Consider the following 19,676-nt stretch of genomic DNA (forward strand, 5'->3'; position numbering starts at 1 on the left):
TGCAAAACTATCGTTTGTACATTTTATGCAAATTACTTGATATTCTATAACACTTTTCTGGGAGAACACTGTTAAGGAATTAGTTATAAACAAGCATACTTATTTTTGATGCCAATACGGTAATCTAATTCCTTGTTTTTCTTGGCATATTGAAAGCTTCAATAATAACAAAAGAGTTCATCAACAGATTGTTTACTAGTCGAATAACAAGAGTGTACAAAACAATTCGTAACGTCCAATATTGATCTTATTGCTATACATATTCAATACGCAAAACCACATGTAATCACTTCATAATATGTCTATCTTAATTTACACTTAGACATTCCGTAAATTCTAAATCCTGTGTATTTGATGCAAAACAAATTATGTCTGTATAATCTAATGCCCTTTCAAATCAAAGAAAGATTTCCACGGCCCCGTGTGATATACATGCATGTAATATAGTTGTAACTCATGATAATCATGACAGAATATGAACGGTTTGACTACTTCCAATATTTTCGATTGTTTTCCTGGCATATAAATAAAGGTTTAGGTACGTGAATTCCTCAGAAAAAAAACTTCGAGTTGCTTCTCTTGTGGATTACAGTTAATATCAAGAACACATTTTTATGGTACAGTATACACATATTGACTGGCCATGAGTGCAATAGCATATGTCTGTACGCCGAGGGATAGAAAGTCACCCAAAAACAGACCGTCACAATGTTATATATATATATATATATATATATATATATATATATATATATATATATATATATATATATATATATATATATATATATATATATATATATATATATATATATATATGTAAATATATATATAAACTTATCAGAATCAAACGATTAATTGTAGGCTAAAGTGTCATATCCAGGAGTTTATATATCACTTTACTTCATAAATATAGTTCTATTTACAGAAAGTTTGTAAACTGCCACAGTTTGACAGACAACTGCTGAAGTGATATTTATGTACTCATATTCTATATACTTATATTTAAACGACGTGGATGTTGTTATTGCCGTAGTGCGACAAAACAAACTTATGTAGAATACATCCCCATCTTTTGAATGTCTAACCCCCGAGCAGTGCTGTGAAACTAAAGCCTTTGATATCCACCGACCCCTTCCCCGTCAAAAATGAAAGTTTTCCACATTAGAATCACGTGGTGCACATTTCTAATTTCTAATTTTGATTTGCTATCAACATTGCACAACTGGAGGATTAGTGAGAAACGTCACTATTCGTACTCGGGAAACCAAACTATAAGATAGTTATTTACCCCGTTCGAGATTTCTATTTGCATTTATTAACTCAAAATGAAGTTGGCCGATAAAGAAAACACCCTAACCGTGTTATTCTTAATTCAGAAATATAGTGCTGAGAAAACTCATCTAAGATGGAAATTTTGTCCAATTTCAATGAAATGGCATGTTAAGCGGTGAAAAAAGAAATTTGCCCATATTTCAATTTCCATTACTTAATCCAGGATGAAGAAATTGTTGGCTGAATAACGTCACGGATTAGTGTACCAATTTTGTAATTTAAAGTCTTATTTATCGGTAAAAATAAGGTTGACCGATAAAGATACCGCGCTTAAATACAGTGCTAAGAAAGAACATTGAAGATTGAAAATGGGTCCAATTTCAATGTAAATGGTCAAGCGAACCAATGAAATAACAAATTTGCCTATAGTATAATTCGACTGTCATTCGTTGAATCCAGGCGAAAAAATGGTTGGCTGAATAATTTCACGAATTGATTGATTGATTGATTGATAGATTGATTCATCCATTCATTCATTCATACATATATTCATTCTTTTATTCATTCATGGAATGAGTAATTAGGTGGATGTACGAAGAATTATTTTAAATTTACGACTATCTGATAAATAATTGGACGGGATGTTTGGCCATTATCTGCCACCCGGAATCGCAAAAATGAAATATAGGGATAAGAGATTAAGCAATTGTTTTAGAATCAACAAAAACAATCAACAAAATTCTTCTATTCACTGTCTTTGTTGAAATCCCATTGCGGTAAATAAGTTTGCTGCGATTTTTTTACAGGGGAAGACAGACAGACAGACACACACAGAGACAGGCAGGCAGGCAGACAGAAAGACAGACAGACAGACAGTTTGCTTTCTCTTCGCAATAGATATATTAAGCAAATAGGACTTCATTAAATAGGAACCCCGCCAGCTGTACAAGCTAGACTGTTTTTCAGGAAAAGTGCTGATAGAGAGGGTCAAAATGCTTTAAGATTTGAACACATTTTCCATGGTATAAGATCATAACGAAATTATACTTCCTCGATATTTAGCAATGTGGTTTGGTCGTTATCAAAATTTACACAGCGAGTGGTTTTGATCGTTGACCTCTTCGTTAGGTTAGTAGGTACTGTTGCAGTATATTATGAGTTGGGATCTAATAAAAATACCTCTCAGAAGAAGTTTGGGTGTCGTCATTGTATGCAAAGTAAGTAGGTAGTGACACAGTGCATTAACATTGTCGTCCCTGTTATTTACATAGACCTAAAGATATTTAGCATAGTTGCTTTCAATCTTTGATCATAGCCAATATACACATGCAAACACTTAACGAGAAACTTCAGAGCGTCGTTACACTTACATAGCTGTGGGTGTGTGAATCAAGAGCAGAGCAATACTGATATCTTTCTGTATTAATTTAAGATGATGAACAGACAAAAGAGGACAGTTGCTACAAACAATTTGCATGTTTACATAGCGGCGGGGATTTGGCCAAGCGTTTATGTTTGCTGATTAATAATCAAGGTGAGTAGGAACCACAGGTTATGATTTCGAATCATATTAAGTAAAATAACTGAATTTGCATGCCGATAAATGGGTCTGTATGCAGATTTTAAATGTTGGCCCGACAAAATCCTGAAATTCCTCTTGACATGCAATCAGTTGCTGATGTGTACTATGACACGGTAGGAATGAGAAAGTCGAACATTATTCAAACATAAAGCCAGCAAAATAGAATCGTGAAGTTTTGGGGTTGGGCTTGACATTTCATAACTGGAGATCAATGATAGTAAAAATAAAACTCATGTAATTTTCCTGACAGAAGAACCAATTGACGAAAAAGTGAGTTTGCTTCGTGCTGTTTCAAGCCCTGCTTATATATGCGTTTCATATCTATCAAGATCAAAAGAAGAAAATCAGAAAAATCAAAAGGTAAATTCACGCAGTAAATGTTTTTATTGTATACCAGTTTATTTGTCGAGCCAATGTGTATTTCTATATAGGACCTTGAGGCTGTGTATATCATAGATCTACCTCATAATAAGTATAAAAGCTTAAACGCAGAGACGTGGGGCAAAAAATAGCATCATTTCTTGAGAAATGATTGCAAGAGTAGTTAGTGTAAAGGTTTAGAATGTTGTTTTAGAACTGCTACATTAGCTGACGCTTTACCGCATCAACGTTGTCATTTGTAGTCATCTGCATGCACAATTATACAATACTTTGTACGTGGCTACAATGCTTTGTCCGTGGCGCTGAATGTTTGATTCCGCTTTCTACTTTGTGCTAAAACCGCACGAATACTGATATAATAGCTATAACCCCCTTCGCAAGTGGGTATACACACGATTCGGGTACAATTTCTAACATAATAGCACTCGCCGTGGCAGTTACTGCCATGTGTTGCTAATGGTACTAACTTCTCCCGTAAACTCTCCTGGGTAGGGTTATTGCTATCGGACAATACTTTTTCGGCACAAGGTCCTTTTTTCTGTCTGATGCAACTACACGAGTGACGAATCATGAATTTTTGGAAGTTATAAGCTTATCCTATAACCAGACGACGTTTTCCGTAAGTTTTCCTTTTGGCAGGTCTTGACTTACTCGTCCATATAGTCGCTTGACGGTCGTACAGTTGAGAAATGATAGCATCAACGTCAACCACTGACTTTTGCGGATGTCACGATACGTCTAATTTGTTTGAGAATAGCAGACTGTTTCCGTAATGGTCTGCATTTTGCTAGACCTTATGAGAGCGAAGTTGTTCATCGATCTCAATGCCACGGATATTTTCTGCAAAGTAAATATTGATAAACAGCGATATTGACGGTGTGTATTAGCGGGAGCTTGTGATATTAATGGCGATACTTGACTTTTTCATCATACTAGTACTCATTGTCATATCATGTGTTACAACTCAGTTGTCTAAGAGTACCGAGTGAATTGAACCACAGAGAAACATAGGCAGAGTGGCAACACTTGCATGCCTTTTGTTCCATGGTCGTCTAGGTAGACTATCGGCTTTTTATATTAAAATGAGCTTCAAAGGTGTTAAACCTTTTGGAGGCTTTGTTTGTATTGTGGTTGATAATTACACGAGATTATGCGAAAAATACGAGGAGATGGCATCGTACTGCCAGTCGCGTAGCAACCATAGTTACTTTGTGAGCTCTCAGGCCAGAAACACTACTTCACGCCAATCAAAACATAACACGCCAGCAGTTTCATAAACATGTCCTTCCTTGACGCACGTGTAAAAGACAGTATGACTGACCGTAAACTATTGAGTAAAACCAGACAGTATCGATAAAAGACTTTCAAATTGGTTCAAACACACTCATTATATATTCAAAAAAATATGAGAGGAATTTTTAAAACAGTAAAACTCACTTTCTGAAGCTCAAAACACTCCCGTTTTCGCCAGCACGTCAATTCTGCTCAGCACCACACGACAACAACAACACAAACTTTGCCGAACATACTTTCGCTTAACGATTGGCGAAATCCGAAAATTACCGAAGGATTCATGGTCGTCACTCTTCGGAAAAGAGAGGCGAGAGCAACCTGAGGCGAGGCGAACATGGATGGGTTACGTAACCGCTTCACGCCTTGAACAATACCCGTTGCCACTCTATGATTGAACATATAACACATATTTAATTTGTGACGTTCTGTTATATCCGTCGGATGACACTACCTTACATCGGTTGAATGAGGAAAATTATGCCAGATCCGTTTGTAAAGCATCTTCATCTTACATTTGCAGTCTATACTGTTCTCTAAAACCTAAAATGAACGTCATCGAACTGCTGTTCTCTTTGTTTCATCAAAACCTGGCTTTCCGCTACAATGCTAATCACACTCAATAACAAGAAGGTCTTCCAGAATATTAGACGGGGTCAAGCTAAGGACAGTACACTCTAGAAGAAGGGGAGACTGGACCTTTTTAATCCATCAATGTTGGTTTTTAAATGTAAATATTTATTAATCAATACCACTATGCAGACTCGGAGTAAGTGGCAAACTTGTGTAGGTTTTCCCATCGGCACGAAACTTGAAAAAGAATTGTTCTTTCATTTAACAACACCAATCCAAATGCATCTTCTTAAGTAGTTCTCAATAGCAATTTACAGTGTATTCGAGTCTGACAAATTGTACCTAAGCGCACTTTCAATTTTGCCGGTGAGTTTTAATTATGAATCTCTCTTTGTAAGAGTTCAAATGTATTCGGGTGCTTTTTACTGCCCATGTTTATACAAGATGAATGCATGCTGTACGTTGTGAGTTAGAATCCTATCGAGAATTGACTGCATTTTTAACATTCTTAAACTAAATATGATTATGAGGAGCCGATAGACAATAGTTATTATACTTAGGAAGTCAATTTTACTGATTAAAAATAGAATACGGTTGCAATGTTAAGATACCGGCATCGTTTTTCAATAAAACATCCTATAATAAAATCTCACCGTCACAAGTTGTTAAAATACAATGGCCTATAATTTCCAACGCCCAGCAAAAAATCATTATAACCTGTCACATTTGTAGAGTAGACAATAGATAAAAAGTACATGGAACCCCTTACCTGTAAGTACTTGTGTGAATCCTTTTCTTTTGCGTCGATGTTCTGCTCTTTCTCGATTAAATGAGTGTCAAATCATGTTTTACCCTAATTTATTGAATATTTTCGTGTTAACGGGATGCTGTCTTTTGACCTGTACTCAAAGGCTACAGGCGACCTGTACGACCGATAAAAACACTGTATGAATATTGTAAAATTTAAATATTGCTATGTTGACATGATGTATCTAGATATCAAGCATGAATTACATTGTTTATAAACAAGAGAGTCGCACATGCGCAATTCCGAAAACAGCATCCCTTTAATGTTAGCTTTCTATGCTTAAACAGGGTAAACATTTCCTTCAGCATGCATTTGAAGTGTTCAAGGAACTTAAACAGTTGGTCGGTGTACTGGATTACACAATTTGGAAGGTAATTATGTTGAGTATCATTATCCCTTCACTTACCAAAGATAGAGGGTTATATACAACATAATATTTTAGCGCTATGGTAAGGAGTTAGAATGTACCTAGGATTTGGTTTCGGACGGTCGATAAATTTACGAAAAATGGATCATGAATCGCAATATCGAGATTCCACAAATAGTTATTTATTTATTTATTTATTTATTTATTTATTTATTTATTTATTTATTTATTTATTTATTGTTATAGGAAACAATTGGGCAACTTCAAGATAACCTTACCAAGTTCACCGTAGACATACTGAACTCTTGCATCACCATTGATGAAGTTGCCAAACTATTGAAAGGTGAAAATGAGAAGACCCATAATCAACGCATCTGTTACCATTTTCTTTTTGATAGGGAGAACCGGGATTTATTACTCGCAAAGGAAGCCATTGAAACAAAGCAAAAAAAGGTAAAGTAAAGGATTATTTATTAATCCCATTTTGCAAATTAGCAGCCTTTAATTAGGTGAAAGATGACTCCACCATCAATTAGATAACATGACAGCTTTTATTCTAGCGTCATCACTTTTCATTCGAAAAGTATTCGTGATCCAAAAAAGGAGAAAAATAAGGAAATTCGATTTATAACACTCGTCTTGTTTGATGCCTTAATTGTACATTTTCTTGTAATTCAACTCTTTGCGTGGAAAGCAGAGTAAGCTGTGTGAGGTTTTAAGGAGAAAGATTTTCCTCCAGCCATACTTTATTTGAAGGGAGTGTTTAATGTCATTTTACTTCTACCTGATCATATTTAATGTATATTCATAGAAAATGTGTATAGTGAAGCCAGAGTAAAGTCAAAAGTAGCTGAATTTTGTACTTAAAATTGTAAATTGAAAAAGCTGAAAGGTGTGATTTAAATCGATTGGAACTTATTTGGGATAATTGGATCTTTATATTAATCAAATTTCTCAAAAGTGTCAGGTGTCATATGGCGGAATTTTGCAATATTACAAATTACTAATGAAAACAAGTGTGTAACTTAAAAAGGAAAGCAGATGAGCTTAGTCTGTTAAACGACCTCGCATTGAAATTATCTTTCAGTTTATTGTACAGGAAAAATGCCAGCACTTCCTCAAGCAAGAATGGTTGCGTGGGCAGCCGGGATGGGCTAAGAAGAAGGGAAAGCTGTGGAGCTCAATTTACCTGTTTTATAGTATTTTCGTCTTCGGCATAATTTGTCAGTTGATTCCAGTGCAACTTTTCTTCTGTAAAGGAACGCGGCTTCAGAAATTCTTCCACAGTCCTAAAACGGCTTTACTGACCCATTACTACACATATGCTTCGTTTCTTCTTTTCTTCTTTATTTATGATGTTTCGGTTGATTATAAAATAATTGATAATCAGATTGCGTTGGTATCGAACATAAATTACTGGCCTATTCTTATTTTGTCCCTAATTTGGTTTGGAGCGCTGCTTGTCCATGAATTTGCAGAAATACTTGAAGAAGGTTTCAGATATTTCAAAAGCTACTGGAACTTTCTAGACTTCTTAATTTTCACGTTTTTTATAGGAAGCGCTATTTTGGGAAACCCGCTAATTCTTGGATCAATCTATCAAAATCCTTATGTATATATTATTCTCAGTAAACTAGCTTCCCTAAGCTTTATCTTTGCCTTGCTTCGCTTATTGAAACCATTGTACTTGTCGCATTTTTTGGGCCCAATGTTGATTATATTTACTGATATGAGGCATGACATCTTTCGCTTTCTTATTATCTTTGGATATGTTGTTCTGGCATTCGCACTTGCCATGTATTACTTCTACGTTGACCTTGGCTCGGACCAGTCAGGCTATGCAGAGTAAGTTCACGATTTCATTTTTAAACACCAGGGCAAAATGCTTGATATACAATAATATATATACATATATAATGATTCTATACAAGTGTCAAATACTTTAAGTATATACGTACCTATACTATTCAAATGCAAAACTTCAGTGTACACTTGGTGTGCAAAGATCTGCTTTACATATAACCATAATCTGCATGTTACATATACAAAGATATACGTTACGTATGCAACAATATTTTGTTACATATACGTCAATATACATAAATGTTCCAAACGTAGATCAAGCATTTTGTCCAGTGAATGTACATAAAATGTTTCATCGTATTTTATGTAACGGTACTAAAGGGATAGTAATTATTTGTTTCGATTAACTACAATACAGTTAATCCAACTTGTCAAATTATAATGCTTATCATACAGTAAAGTTGCATGCAGGTGTCGATTAATTTTCTCGTTCTCTGCATAAGATCGATACAGACATCTCAATGAAAAGTAGAACCTAATAGGTAGTAGTGTAAATACAAGTCCATGATGACTGCTATTGTAATTGAAATGATTTAAATTAAAGCCTTTTGTAGCTGTAACTCTTGAAATATGTCGACCTGAAAAAGACTTTCTATTTCTTCTTGTTTCTTCAAATTTTACAATTAAAGGATATAGTCTTTTACCACTAGAAAATCGGAAAAGTAAATTTTAATTTTTACCGTTATTTTGATTTCCCGCCATTTTCAAAATTTGGTTATGTGAAAAAGAAAAAAAAACATATTGTGTCTCAGTGGAAAACCTGCAGCACTATTCATTATAATTGCTTACCATGTTATTTCCGTGCAGATTCCAATGCATATATGCGCTGCGTACTGTGTTTTTTCTTTATTTGCATGCGGGCGCCATTTGTGTTTGGGCAAACATTAATTATTTATCTTGCTTAAAACTGCATATGTAATCCCAGGAACAGCTTCATCTACCTGTATCAATACTCCCCAATGAGTACTTTCCCATAAACGTGTTTTAGTTTGAAAGTAAAATCACAAAAAACGGGCCTTTAATTTACGAATGATTTAGCTTCCGAGACAAACTCAATCAGAGAAATACACTATCAAACACCCTGATAATCAATGATAATCTATAGCTTATTTCATTGTTAACACTAAACGTAAGCTTATTTTGTTGACATCGAGAAAATCTATTTCCATCCATCTCAGTAAGAAACACGCAAACCTTTTTGATTAATTTTTGCAGGCTTTCCTCGTCATTAACGATTTTAATAACAACAATATTTGGAGGAGATGGCACAGATGATCTACAAGTTGACCAAAATAGGAGGTTCAATATTTCCCCTGAATTAAGTAGATATGCCTCAACCGCTGCTGACTATTATGTATCTATGGGATACGTGTTGTACACTTTCTTTGGCATTATTGTGATTGTAATGTTACTAAATCTGTGCATTGCTATGATGTCTGACAGATACACTCGGATACAGGTACGTCCAACTACATAATTAGAGGCCAAAGGCTATCGGCTGGGTCCCTATTGGTTTCATTGGGGCTTTTCTGCTTTCTTCTTCTTCTTCCGTCTACTCTTTGCCAGCCTATATCTGGACACCGCTACATGTACACTTCCCAATCTTGGTACAATGATCAACGATAATGAGGGGGTGGTGCACCTCACACTTGATTGAATTTTAAGTTTCAAGTTTGTGAAAGACTTTTGGATCGGTCACGTGGTTTGGCGGTCATAGTGGGTTTTTTTTTTGTAAATTCTAATTTAAACTATTTGAACTGAAATTTTGCTTATGTCATCACTACAATGAGTACTATCATGTATTCGAAAGGCCTTTGGATCGGTCACAAGGGTTGGCCGCCATATAGGATTTTCAAAAAATACCAATTTTATTTACAAAAATCATAAACTCCACAACTGAAACACCATTTGCACTGAAAGTTTACTCATGTCATCACTGGTGTGAGTACTATCAATTTACAAAAGGCATATAGATTGGTCACGTGGTTAGGCGGTCATATTGCTTTGCGAAAAAGCTATGATAACCAGTGTATAGTGTCCAAAAATATTTTTCTCCAGAACAAAAGCACCATTTGAACCAAAACTTTGCTCATACCTTCCTTAGGTTAGGCACTTCCCACTTTGCAAAAAGGGTATGGATGGGTCATGTGGTTTGGAGGCCATATTGGTTTTATAAAAAATCAGCAATAACCACGGTATATATTCAAAATTCTTCTTGTTTGTCGATGTTTTGTTCGGTTTTTTTTTGTTTTTTTCGTTTGATAATTAAGTAGACAGCCTGTCAGTCATATAGATAATCTGTAAGTAATTAGAAAGTAAATTATGATGTATTTGTTTCGTTGCTTAGTCGGTTAGCTGGGTCGTCATTTCTTTCATAGTAAGATATTTTTACGATCGCTTGTACGTATGGTTGTAGGAAGGTATATGTAACTTGGATGCGTAGTAAGTAATAAAGCACATTATTGGGTTCATTGATAAGTGACGCTATAAATCTTTATCTCAAATAGGTAAATGCCAATTATTTATTTCGTTACTGCAGTGGGTTTAATATACCCGTGGCCGATTTAGTGTTGATCAAGGCTACTTGGTACAGACAGAAATTCTGCTTGTACAAAGGCAAAACTAGCTCTGCCTGGGGTTGTAAATGAGAGTTTACGATTTGCACCCTGTGTTCAAGAGTGCGATACAATGTAACATTACCATGCACTGGTCCATGGTGAAGTCTTTGTTTATTTCAATTTCCCCACACACACTGTTTGCATGGGACATACAATTTTACTTGATGCTATAGCAGTGAGCGAGCTTATAAAAGTGTGTTGCCCCAATAAACTGATCATCGAGTAGAGGCTTTCATGAATGGAAATGGTATCTTGTGTCTCAATTTTTAACACGGGGTGTCAATCGTTGGATCTCATTTACAACCCCTGGGCAGGGCCTGTTTTGTCTTTATACAAGCAGAATTTCTGTCTGTATCAAGTAACCTTGATCAACACTAAAGTGGCCACTGGTGTAAGTAGAGAACCATTACTTGATATAAACTACAGAATAATTGCCTCCATGGTCTTCACACAGAGGCACTCACTCATACACAAACGGACAGACAGACATATAGATGGGTAGGTAGATAGAGAGACAGATAGATAGATAGATAGATAGATAGATTGATAGATAGACTGAACCATTACTTGATATAAACTACAGAATAATTGCCTCCATGGTCTTCACACAGAGGCACTCACTCATACACAGACGGACGGACGGACAGACAGACAGACAGACAGACAGACATATAGATGGGTAGGTAGATAGAGAGACAGATAGATAGATAGATAGATAGATAGATAGATAGATAGATAGATAGATAGATAGATAGATAGATGGATGGATGGATGGATGGATGGATGGATGGATGGATGGATGGATGGATAGATAGATAGATAGATAGATTGATAGATAGATAGATAGATAGATAGATAGATAGATAGATAGATAGATAGATAGATAGATAGATAGATAGATAGATAGATAGATAGATAGATAGATAGATAGATAGATAGGTAGGTAGGTAGATAGACTGTCAGATAGACAGGCAGACAGACAGGATAATGTGCAATAAAACTTCATTACGATTTTTTTCTGATTTTAGGAAGTCATCGATCTTGAATGGAAATTTGAAAGAACCAAAATATGGATATCATATATTTGCACCAAACGGGCACCCATGACTCCTGCGACAACATTGTGCTATCTCTTCATGATACTGTTTAGTCCACTGATCATATGCCTTCGCCGCTTTATTAGCAACGGAAAGGTAAGCCTGAGATTTATTCGTTTCATTTAATTTAAGTAATATTACTTTGAATTTTCATGTTTAAAACTTCTGCAAAATAAAGAAACATTTTTTCCATTCTTATTGAGAATATTTCATTAGTCAATATCATTCATTGCAATCTGAAGCTGAAGCGATATTTCTTTGATTTAAACTAAGGATTGCAAGGATATGAGCCATGAATATGGACTATTAGGATTTTAATAAATTTTAAGAGACCAGTAGAATATTTTACCATTATGATCGCATATGAGATCAGTCAATTTGTAGGTTATTTGAGTGTATATGCAGATAACGAGTTGTGTGGCGCCGTCCTTGGGTTAGTTTAGTAAGTTCTTGCCTTTCTTGGTACAGTTCACTTCGGCAGCCGGGCGACCATTCTGTTAATTTCAACTGTTTCCAAAATCATCAACAGTCCGCGCATCTATCAAACGTTGTGGACAGTTCACATAACTTTTTGAAAGGTCTCGTAAACTTGATGAAATAGTATAGTAAATTCCAAATATAGTAAATGCAATTAATAGGCATCTAAACACTTTTAGATATATCACACACAGCAAATCGTCAATTAAGCATAGCTCACTAAGATACATATACACATAAACACATACATACTCTCTAGAATTGATGATATTGATCTATTACATACATGTGTTCCTTGTTTTGCTTCATGATTCAATAAACTATCAAGGTAAGATTAAAACGTGCCAAGATTTGACAAGAAGTTTAGGGCCAGTGAGTCACATATGTTTGCACATCAGGTGATAAGTAAATGAGTGTTAGTCTATTACTTTGCACAGAAAGACAATAATTTTATCTTGTTATTTAAATGTGTTTCTCTCCCATTGAATTTAGTGAAATTCATATTTCTATGCATTGTCGATTGATGACGTTGATTCATGTAGTCCTCCCAGCTTCGTTTCAACATTAAACCCTTTTATGACTAGCAAGCTACAAGAGCGCGAAGAACTCGAAGGGTTGGACCAGAAACTTCCCAGGTGCAAACAGAAGAAGGAACAGTAAATTCCCCGGTAGGTAAAGAAGGATTTGTGTTTACTCTCATACTTAATACCTATGCATTACCTCCACACTTGCTAAAGTAAGTGCTCGTGTTCCAAGCGAAATATTGACTGCAGTACAATATCAAACATCGTCCAAGAAATGGAAGCACTGTCAATATATGTCAATAATCCCTTAAAGGGTTTTATGTTTAAGCAATAATGTAACCCCTCCCGGCAAAAATGCCGTGATGGCATACGGTGCAATGAAAAATCATTCTTACCTCGCAATCGCTGAGGGTAAGCAGTTCTGCTGCCGTCTTGCAACGATAGGTCAATGATAAATTTTAAAAACTTGAAAATAATTATTTTCTGCTAAGGGTCCCAATTGTGATTATCCCAATGCCTTTATTATCGACTAAATGTGGGACTTGTGAAAAAGAAGAAAATGAGACTCAATACATTGAATAAAAGCTAAACAAACAAAACAATTAGTGGAAAGGGCAGGGGAAAGGACTACGACGTTTATACCAGCTAGGGTCGGTGTATCTACCTTGTTAATGAACACTTGCTCTCTAGCGTTAATAATATGAGTCATGACCAAACACAAATAGCAAATAGCAAATGTTGTTATTGATGTATCATCCATTGTTTTTTCAACCGTTAGCTATATAATGTCACGTTTCGACAATCGACAACCTTAGCCTATTCCGGAAATACTTATTTCATACTCATTATTCTTTTGTTGACGTATCAAGAGGCTCGATTACCATTAAGTCATATTGGTTAGGAATGTCGCGTTTGCGAAAATTGTCCACCAAAACAAATGCATTTCTAATCATTATTCTAAGGTAGACTTTCCTTAGAATATTTCACACTGAATACTTTTGAAGTTTTCGGATTTCTGAAATGTGCATTTTATCCTCTATGATTACAAAGGAACCAAAGCCTTACTGATGTTTTACAATGTTCAAAGTGTGCAGAAATATTCAAATTTGTATTTTTAAGGCACTTTTTTCCATTTTCGGTCAAAAAAATTGTTTTGGACCAATATTGCTTGTCTGACAAATTTGATATTTCAATGGTATATTGGTTCATCGGGATAAGTAAAGCATGACATATTCAAATTATGATGAAACCTACAATTTTGTAATTTTATGCGCAATTTTTGCAATTTTTGGACAAAAATATGTTTCTCAAAAACTACGTCTCATACCTTTGATGTTTGGTATACAGGTTCCTACAGATGAACTAAATGTGATATCGATATATTGAAATTATGATGAAGTCTCTAATGTTGTATTTTTCGGGCAATTTTTGCCATTATTCACTGGGCTGAATGCTTGGTTTGGTTTACGTCCTCAAAAATGATGTTAAATATAGATTAAAAAACGCATTTGAAAACATGTAAAACCAACCTTAATTCGATTATGTGAATGACATGACACGATAAGATTTGAAACACCGTCCGATATTGACAGGTACTTTTGAGCCAACAATTGTTATCTAGCAAAGTACTGCAGTTTAGCCTGTGTTTGTTTTTTAACTGAATAAAAGAATTACGCTCTTTTGTAGGACGAATTCGAAGATGTATTGCCTTGCATTTCTTTGAATGGAATAACACTATCTTTATGTCATTTTATGTAAAATTGTAAGTGTTTCTGTAATGGGAAATACGTTTGTATTATGCTTCAGTCCTATGTCGTTTTCCAGTATAATGTTGATTGCCAACATTTATTCTTGTAGTCTTCCTACGGCTTTCCTGCTTTGTTTCCACATGTACTCCACTTCATCAATTGGTCCTACCTCGGTATATTTCTGTTTACTTTTAAGGTTGAGGACGAGGGTACAGAAGAAAATCCGGACAATTTCGAGGTGGATATAAATTATTTCTATTCCCTTTATTACCGATATGAAAGGTAATACGTACTTCAGAAACAAAAAAAAAATCTGAATTGAAAAAAATTGAAGATAGTTAAGGAAATGCAAGCATTATCATGATAAGCTCGGCATTGTGATACATTTGATTGGCCAAGAACGATTCGTCCTCTTCTTCATTCATGTAATTTAATCTTAAAGTTTAATTTAATTTAATCTTAAACTTTATCGTTTATCTGCACTGACGCAAACTTTAAACTACTTTCTTTTATATAAATGTCATAATCTCTGTCGGGAAATCTGTGTAAATACCAAGTAAATAGATAAATATTGGAATTGAAAATTTTTTAATTGCGTGTTTGATGGGGTTACATGTTTACGGTATCGAAATATAATGTGATGAGAATCGAAACTCAATGTTATTGTATTGTCTGTCTCACGCTAATTTCTTTCTAATATTTGCCCTTACTGATATGTAATCTGTCTTTTATTATTGTAAAGGTTCCAGATGAGCAATTGCAAAATGTAGATCAGGAACTGGCAAAACTAACTTATCATATGGTGCGTACATAACTGTTGTTTTCAACTGCCTTGTTTACGTCTCTGTAATCTCTTGACAATTACTTAGATTATCTAATATCTTTAGCGTCGTAGTTTTCTAAGATCATTATTCAATGAATGAAACTGTCATAATGACAGACATCACATAATGAGATTGAGATCGTTCGTCTATAACGAAAACCTTGACACACATTGCTCTTGCGAGGTATCATTTCAGAGCCGCGTATGCATAGACATACATGTGACACTTCTACAAAATGAAAGTGCATAAATTATCAAACATTTGTTCGTAATTTCTATAGAAATGCTCACAGTGAATTTCAAACTACCTTGGAATTACAAAGTGCTTGGGTGATAAGAAAAACATTTCTGGCAATAGAAAACTGCATTCATAACGAGTGTTCTCCTTTGATAGATTTTGCAACAATTTAACCCAATACGACGTCGCTGTTCTCACTTACAGAACACGCTCAGTGAAAGAAACAACCACTCGTTTTACCGACCCATACACACTGTACCGAAAAAACCTATTGTCAGTGTTCTGTGCAGATTCATCGATAGGAAATGTAATTAAGGAAATATGAGAATGTTCATGCAGACAGTGTACGGGTAATTTTTTTCAGTGTGAGCGTGGAAACACTTACGATGTGAACTGTAGAACAATGAATGTCATATTGGGATAAATTGTTGCAAAAATCAGAACGTTTATAACAAATGCAGGTGTCGTTATTTTGTATCGCCAGAAATGATTTTTTATCACCCTAGCATGTTGTAATTCCAAGCTTTTTTGAAATTCAGTGTATGTATAATTTAGATTAAATCACACATTCATCTCTTTTAAGGGACATTAGCTGTAACTGTTGACTAATTTTTCACTTCTCTGTTTCAATGTATCAACTCAAGAATTTTACTATAATCCGATCATCATGACCAATGTCCGGTGTCCTGCTTGCCAACACAGCCTGTATATGTGAAATGACCATTGTTATAGTTGATAAATGTATTCCAGTCACGACCTAAATACAAAATTTAAACAATAACAATGCAGATTATACTCATATACGGTATATTTATGAGCTAAATATTAGGAATTTCTCCATGGTTCAGGGATTCAAACCAGAAACTGCAGATGATACACAGAAACAAACAAAATAAAAAAATGACCAAAGTTACAGCTAATGGATCTTTTAGTTCCCAATCTAACCATGTTTTGTGTTTTTCTCTTGTGTTTTGGTTTATATATGCTCTGAATGACACAAACTTGGGTATATAGTCTGTTACGTGCAGGATTGGCTCTTTCAAACCATTGCTTGTGTCGGTTGTCTGGTATTATACAGGAATTACATAAGATTGTTTTCTTGTTAGTTTTTGAAACTACTACTGCACAGATATTATGTAAAGCATGTGAGAAGACATGATACATTTACTAGCGAAGAAAGTCAAGATCAGAAACAGGAAAGACCACAGACGGGATTTACGGACAAACAGCTGCAGTGAGTGTCGTTTACGCTTTAATTCACCCATGTTGTCTTCCAGCTAGTGAGTAACGTAAAACAAATCTTTTGTTATCGATTAAGTTATTTGCCAGAAAAGAACACTAATTTTTCGTTTTGTTTTCCAGGAATGCAAGTGACATGGATCTTGCCTCGTATGACTCAGAAAGTTAACTTCAGTAATCCGAAATAAAATTATCACCTTATTCATCTTCCGTGCAGAGAATTACAACTTACCTTGATGTACAAGTGTTGCACATATCAGTGACATACAAATATGTCGCTTTTGGCACCATACCACAGTCAGATTTTCAACATTTTGCAAATCCAAATATGCTAAAGCCCACAAAATCTCATCTACGTAAGTTCTTCGATCCTTCATCAATGCAGCCGATCAAAATACCACATGAAGTAGAAACACATCACTGTGTAAACCTTTATATATTATCATACACACGGCCTAGGGACAGAAGTAATTTTATTGTCAAAGGTTTGATATATTTTTTATTTATTTTAAGTGGTATCAATTAGTCTTTCTATAATTCAAAATCGTTTTAGTAATCTCTTTTACCGATAGTTTCTTATTTTTGATCCCATAGTCCAGCGTAATGAATACGTTGCTGAATTATTTCACTTACTACTTTTCACTGATGAAAAAAATTTTCATAGTACGAACTATGTTAAATACATTGAAAAATTGGGTATGAATATTGTGGAGGAAAGAAACTGTAAAACATAATTCGATTGAATCTGTACAGTTCATTAAAAGGGGGGATCTTGTACTAAACGGGCCTGAATTTTAACATTAACAGCGGTACTATAATATTTCATTTTCACATTATAACCGGATATCACATAGTGAATCACATTGTGCCTTAAATTGAGATCTTCTGAGAAAACAATTCGAATTCGTATAGTAGTAAATCATAATCATGATCATGATCATGAATGTTTTTTCCAAGTACAATTTGCAGTGATATTTGTAGATGTAAGATCTAAATCGAGTTTAATTTCAAGATCGTGTTTTTATTTCTGTTTGATTTAATCAAGATTAACGCTAATGGGTGCTGTTTACTCTTGTTTTTTTTATTAATTATAAGAATACTGTACTTTAATGTTGAAAAAGTTTTTGAGGAAACTGTTTTTAATTTTTCTGTAATGAAATAGAATGCAACACTTGTGACAGACAGGGTTTCTCAGTATTGCATCGTCCTGAATTTACATTCTACAGCTTTGACTTACTCTCATCTATTACTATTCGCAGTAAAATAAGCTCTCGAAAACGTGAAGTTATATGTTCTGATGTTGCAGCGTTTTTACAACATTAACACAACAGGGCTGGATGTAGTCTTGTTTACATTTAATCAGGTAATGCTCTCATTTACACAACAACCACGGCCACTGCACGCGCGTCAGACAGAGAAACATAAACAAATCACTGCACATTGCTATGTTAATAACCATGTGTTTCTTCTTTAGTCCTGATAAATTACAATGTAGCTGGTGTTTGAATACATTGCTTATATCACAGAATGCATCTTTTAAGTGGATTTCTGAGATATTGCAAAACTTACATTTTATCTTTTTTGTTTGTTGTTTATGTTTTCGTGAATCCTGGATTTATGAGATATTGTAATGCATACATTCAATCTCTTTTGTTAGTTGTTTATGTTTTAGAAACCAAGACTATTTTAACGTCTCACCGCTCCATCTACCGTAACTGTTTTCCAACAAAGTTCTACATCGTTTTGTGATAAAAAATTTTTGTCGAATACCTTCGGAACATCCAATATTTACCTGGAAACTATTTTTTTTTATTCAAGTGCGTTTGTCAAAACATATCTCATTTTCAAACATGCAAAATTCCAAATGTTGTCAAAAGTACCACACTATATCCTGACACATTTTTATGTTTCCGGGGAATATGTACAATGAAGTCTTTTTCATTCCTTCGTTGTGTATTTTATTTCATCTCTACCCTTGAAGAAATTATCAATGGCACATTCTGAAATATTAACCACAATTACAGAATTTGAGATATCTGACAAAAATAGAAATGTAATCGATAAAATATAACGTAATAGCTCCAATTAAATAAGTGTTTTCGTCGTCTAGAGCAGTTATTTGCATTTTTTAATTAAGCAAATGTACCCCTTTGCGGCCCATAATGAAACCTAACCAAACTTTGCACGACATAATTTACGAGGCGAAGCCGAGTACATTATGGAGTGCAAAGTTTACTAGAGTCCAATAGGGGAATACATTTTTGCTATTGTTTTATAGTTTTGACAATGCCAGTGAATTCAAAGATGTGAAAAACATCTCTGGTCACAATACTGGATAATCGGAAAAGATATCAGAAGCAATCCTTTAGATGACTTTACAAACTTCATTTGTATTGACTAAGCTGTTGTATAATTATCGATAAAATCATGTGTTTACGTTTATGTTTGTTTCAGCTCGTATATAATATACTGTGTACGGGTAGCTTTCCGTCATACTTCCCCATAGAAACGAAAGTACATTCAGCTTTTGTTGAAATTGGATTTCTCCAGAATAATTAACTGTTGCACTGACTAAGCTGTTGTTTAGATTAAAGCCACCCTGTCTCCCGTCTATGTGCTCATTAGTTAAGGGGACAGTATTGTTACTTGTTGATTTTTCATTGTTTTTCTTCTGGAAAACTTGTACACGCACATAATCTTTTCCCATAAATACGTTGAAATAATACCTCGCAAGTACGCATTGTGTACACTATGCCATGTTGGTGTTGACATT

At 34.7% G+C, this 19,676-nt stretch overlaps 1 protein-coding gene across 2 annotated transcripts in view; it reads left to right on the plus strand.

Moving 5' to 3' along the window:
- The window catches only part of LOC139133384 (short transient receptor potential channel 4-like), a 33,022-nt gene extending 13,658 nt beyond the window's left edge, over nt 1–19,364 (plus strand). For both annotated transcript variants that reach the window (XM_070699942.1, XM_070699943.1), the window contains exons 6-17: nt 2,708–2,809; nt 3,108–3,217; nt 6,197–6,280; nt 6,523–6,729; nt 7,364–8,121; nt 9,355–9,598; nt 11,786–11,950; nt 12,916–12,999; nt 14,800–14,841; nt 15,346–15,405; nt 16,771–16,898; nt 17,027–19,364. In XM_070699942.1, the coding sequence (XP_070556043.1) occupies nt 2,708–2,809; nt 3,108–3,217; nt 6,197–6,280; nt 6,523–6,729; nt 7,364–8,121; nt 9,355–9,598; nt 11,786–11,950; nt 12,916–12,999; nt 14,800–14,841; nt 15,346–15,405; nt 16,771–16,898; nt 17,027–17,072 (2,030 nt within the window). In that variant the 3' untranslated portion in view covers nt 17,073–19,364. The remainder of the gene's footprint in view (nt 1–2,707; nt 2,810–3,107; nt 3,218–6,196; nt 6,281–6,522; nt 6,730–7,363; nt 8,122–9,354; nt 9,599–11,785; nt 11,951–12,915; nt 13,000–14,799; nt 14,842–15,345; nt 15,406–16,770; nt 16,899–17,026) is intronic.
- The last annotated feature ends 312 nt before the right edge of the window (nt 19,365–19,676 follow it).

This window comes from Ptychodera flava, chromosome 5 (genome assembly GCF_041260155.1).
Source record: "Ptychodera flava strain L36383 chromosome 5, AS_Pfla_20210202, whole genome shotgun sequence".
NCBI classification, from domain to species: domain Eukaryota; kingdom Metazoa; phylum Hemichordata; class Enteropneusta; family Ptychoderidae; genus Ptychodera; species Ptychodera flava.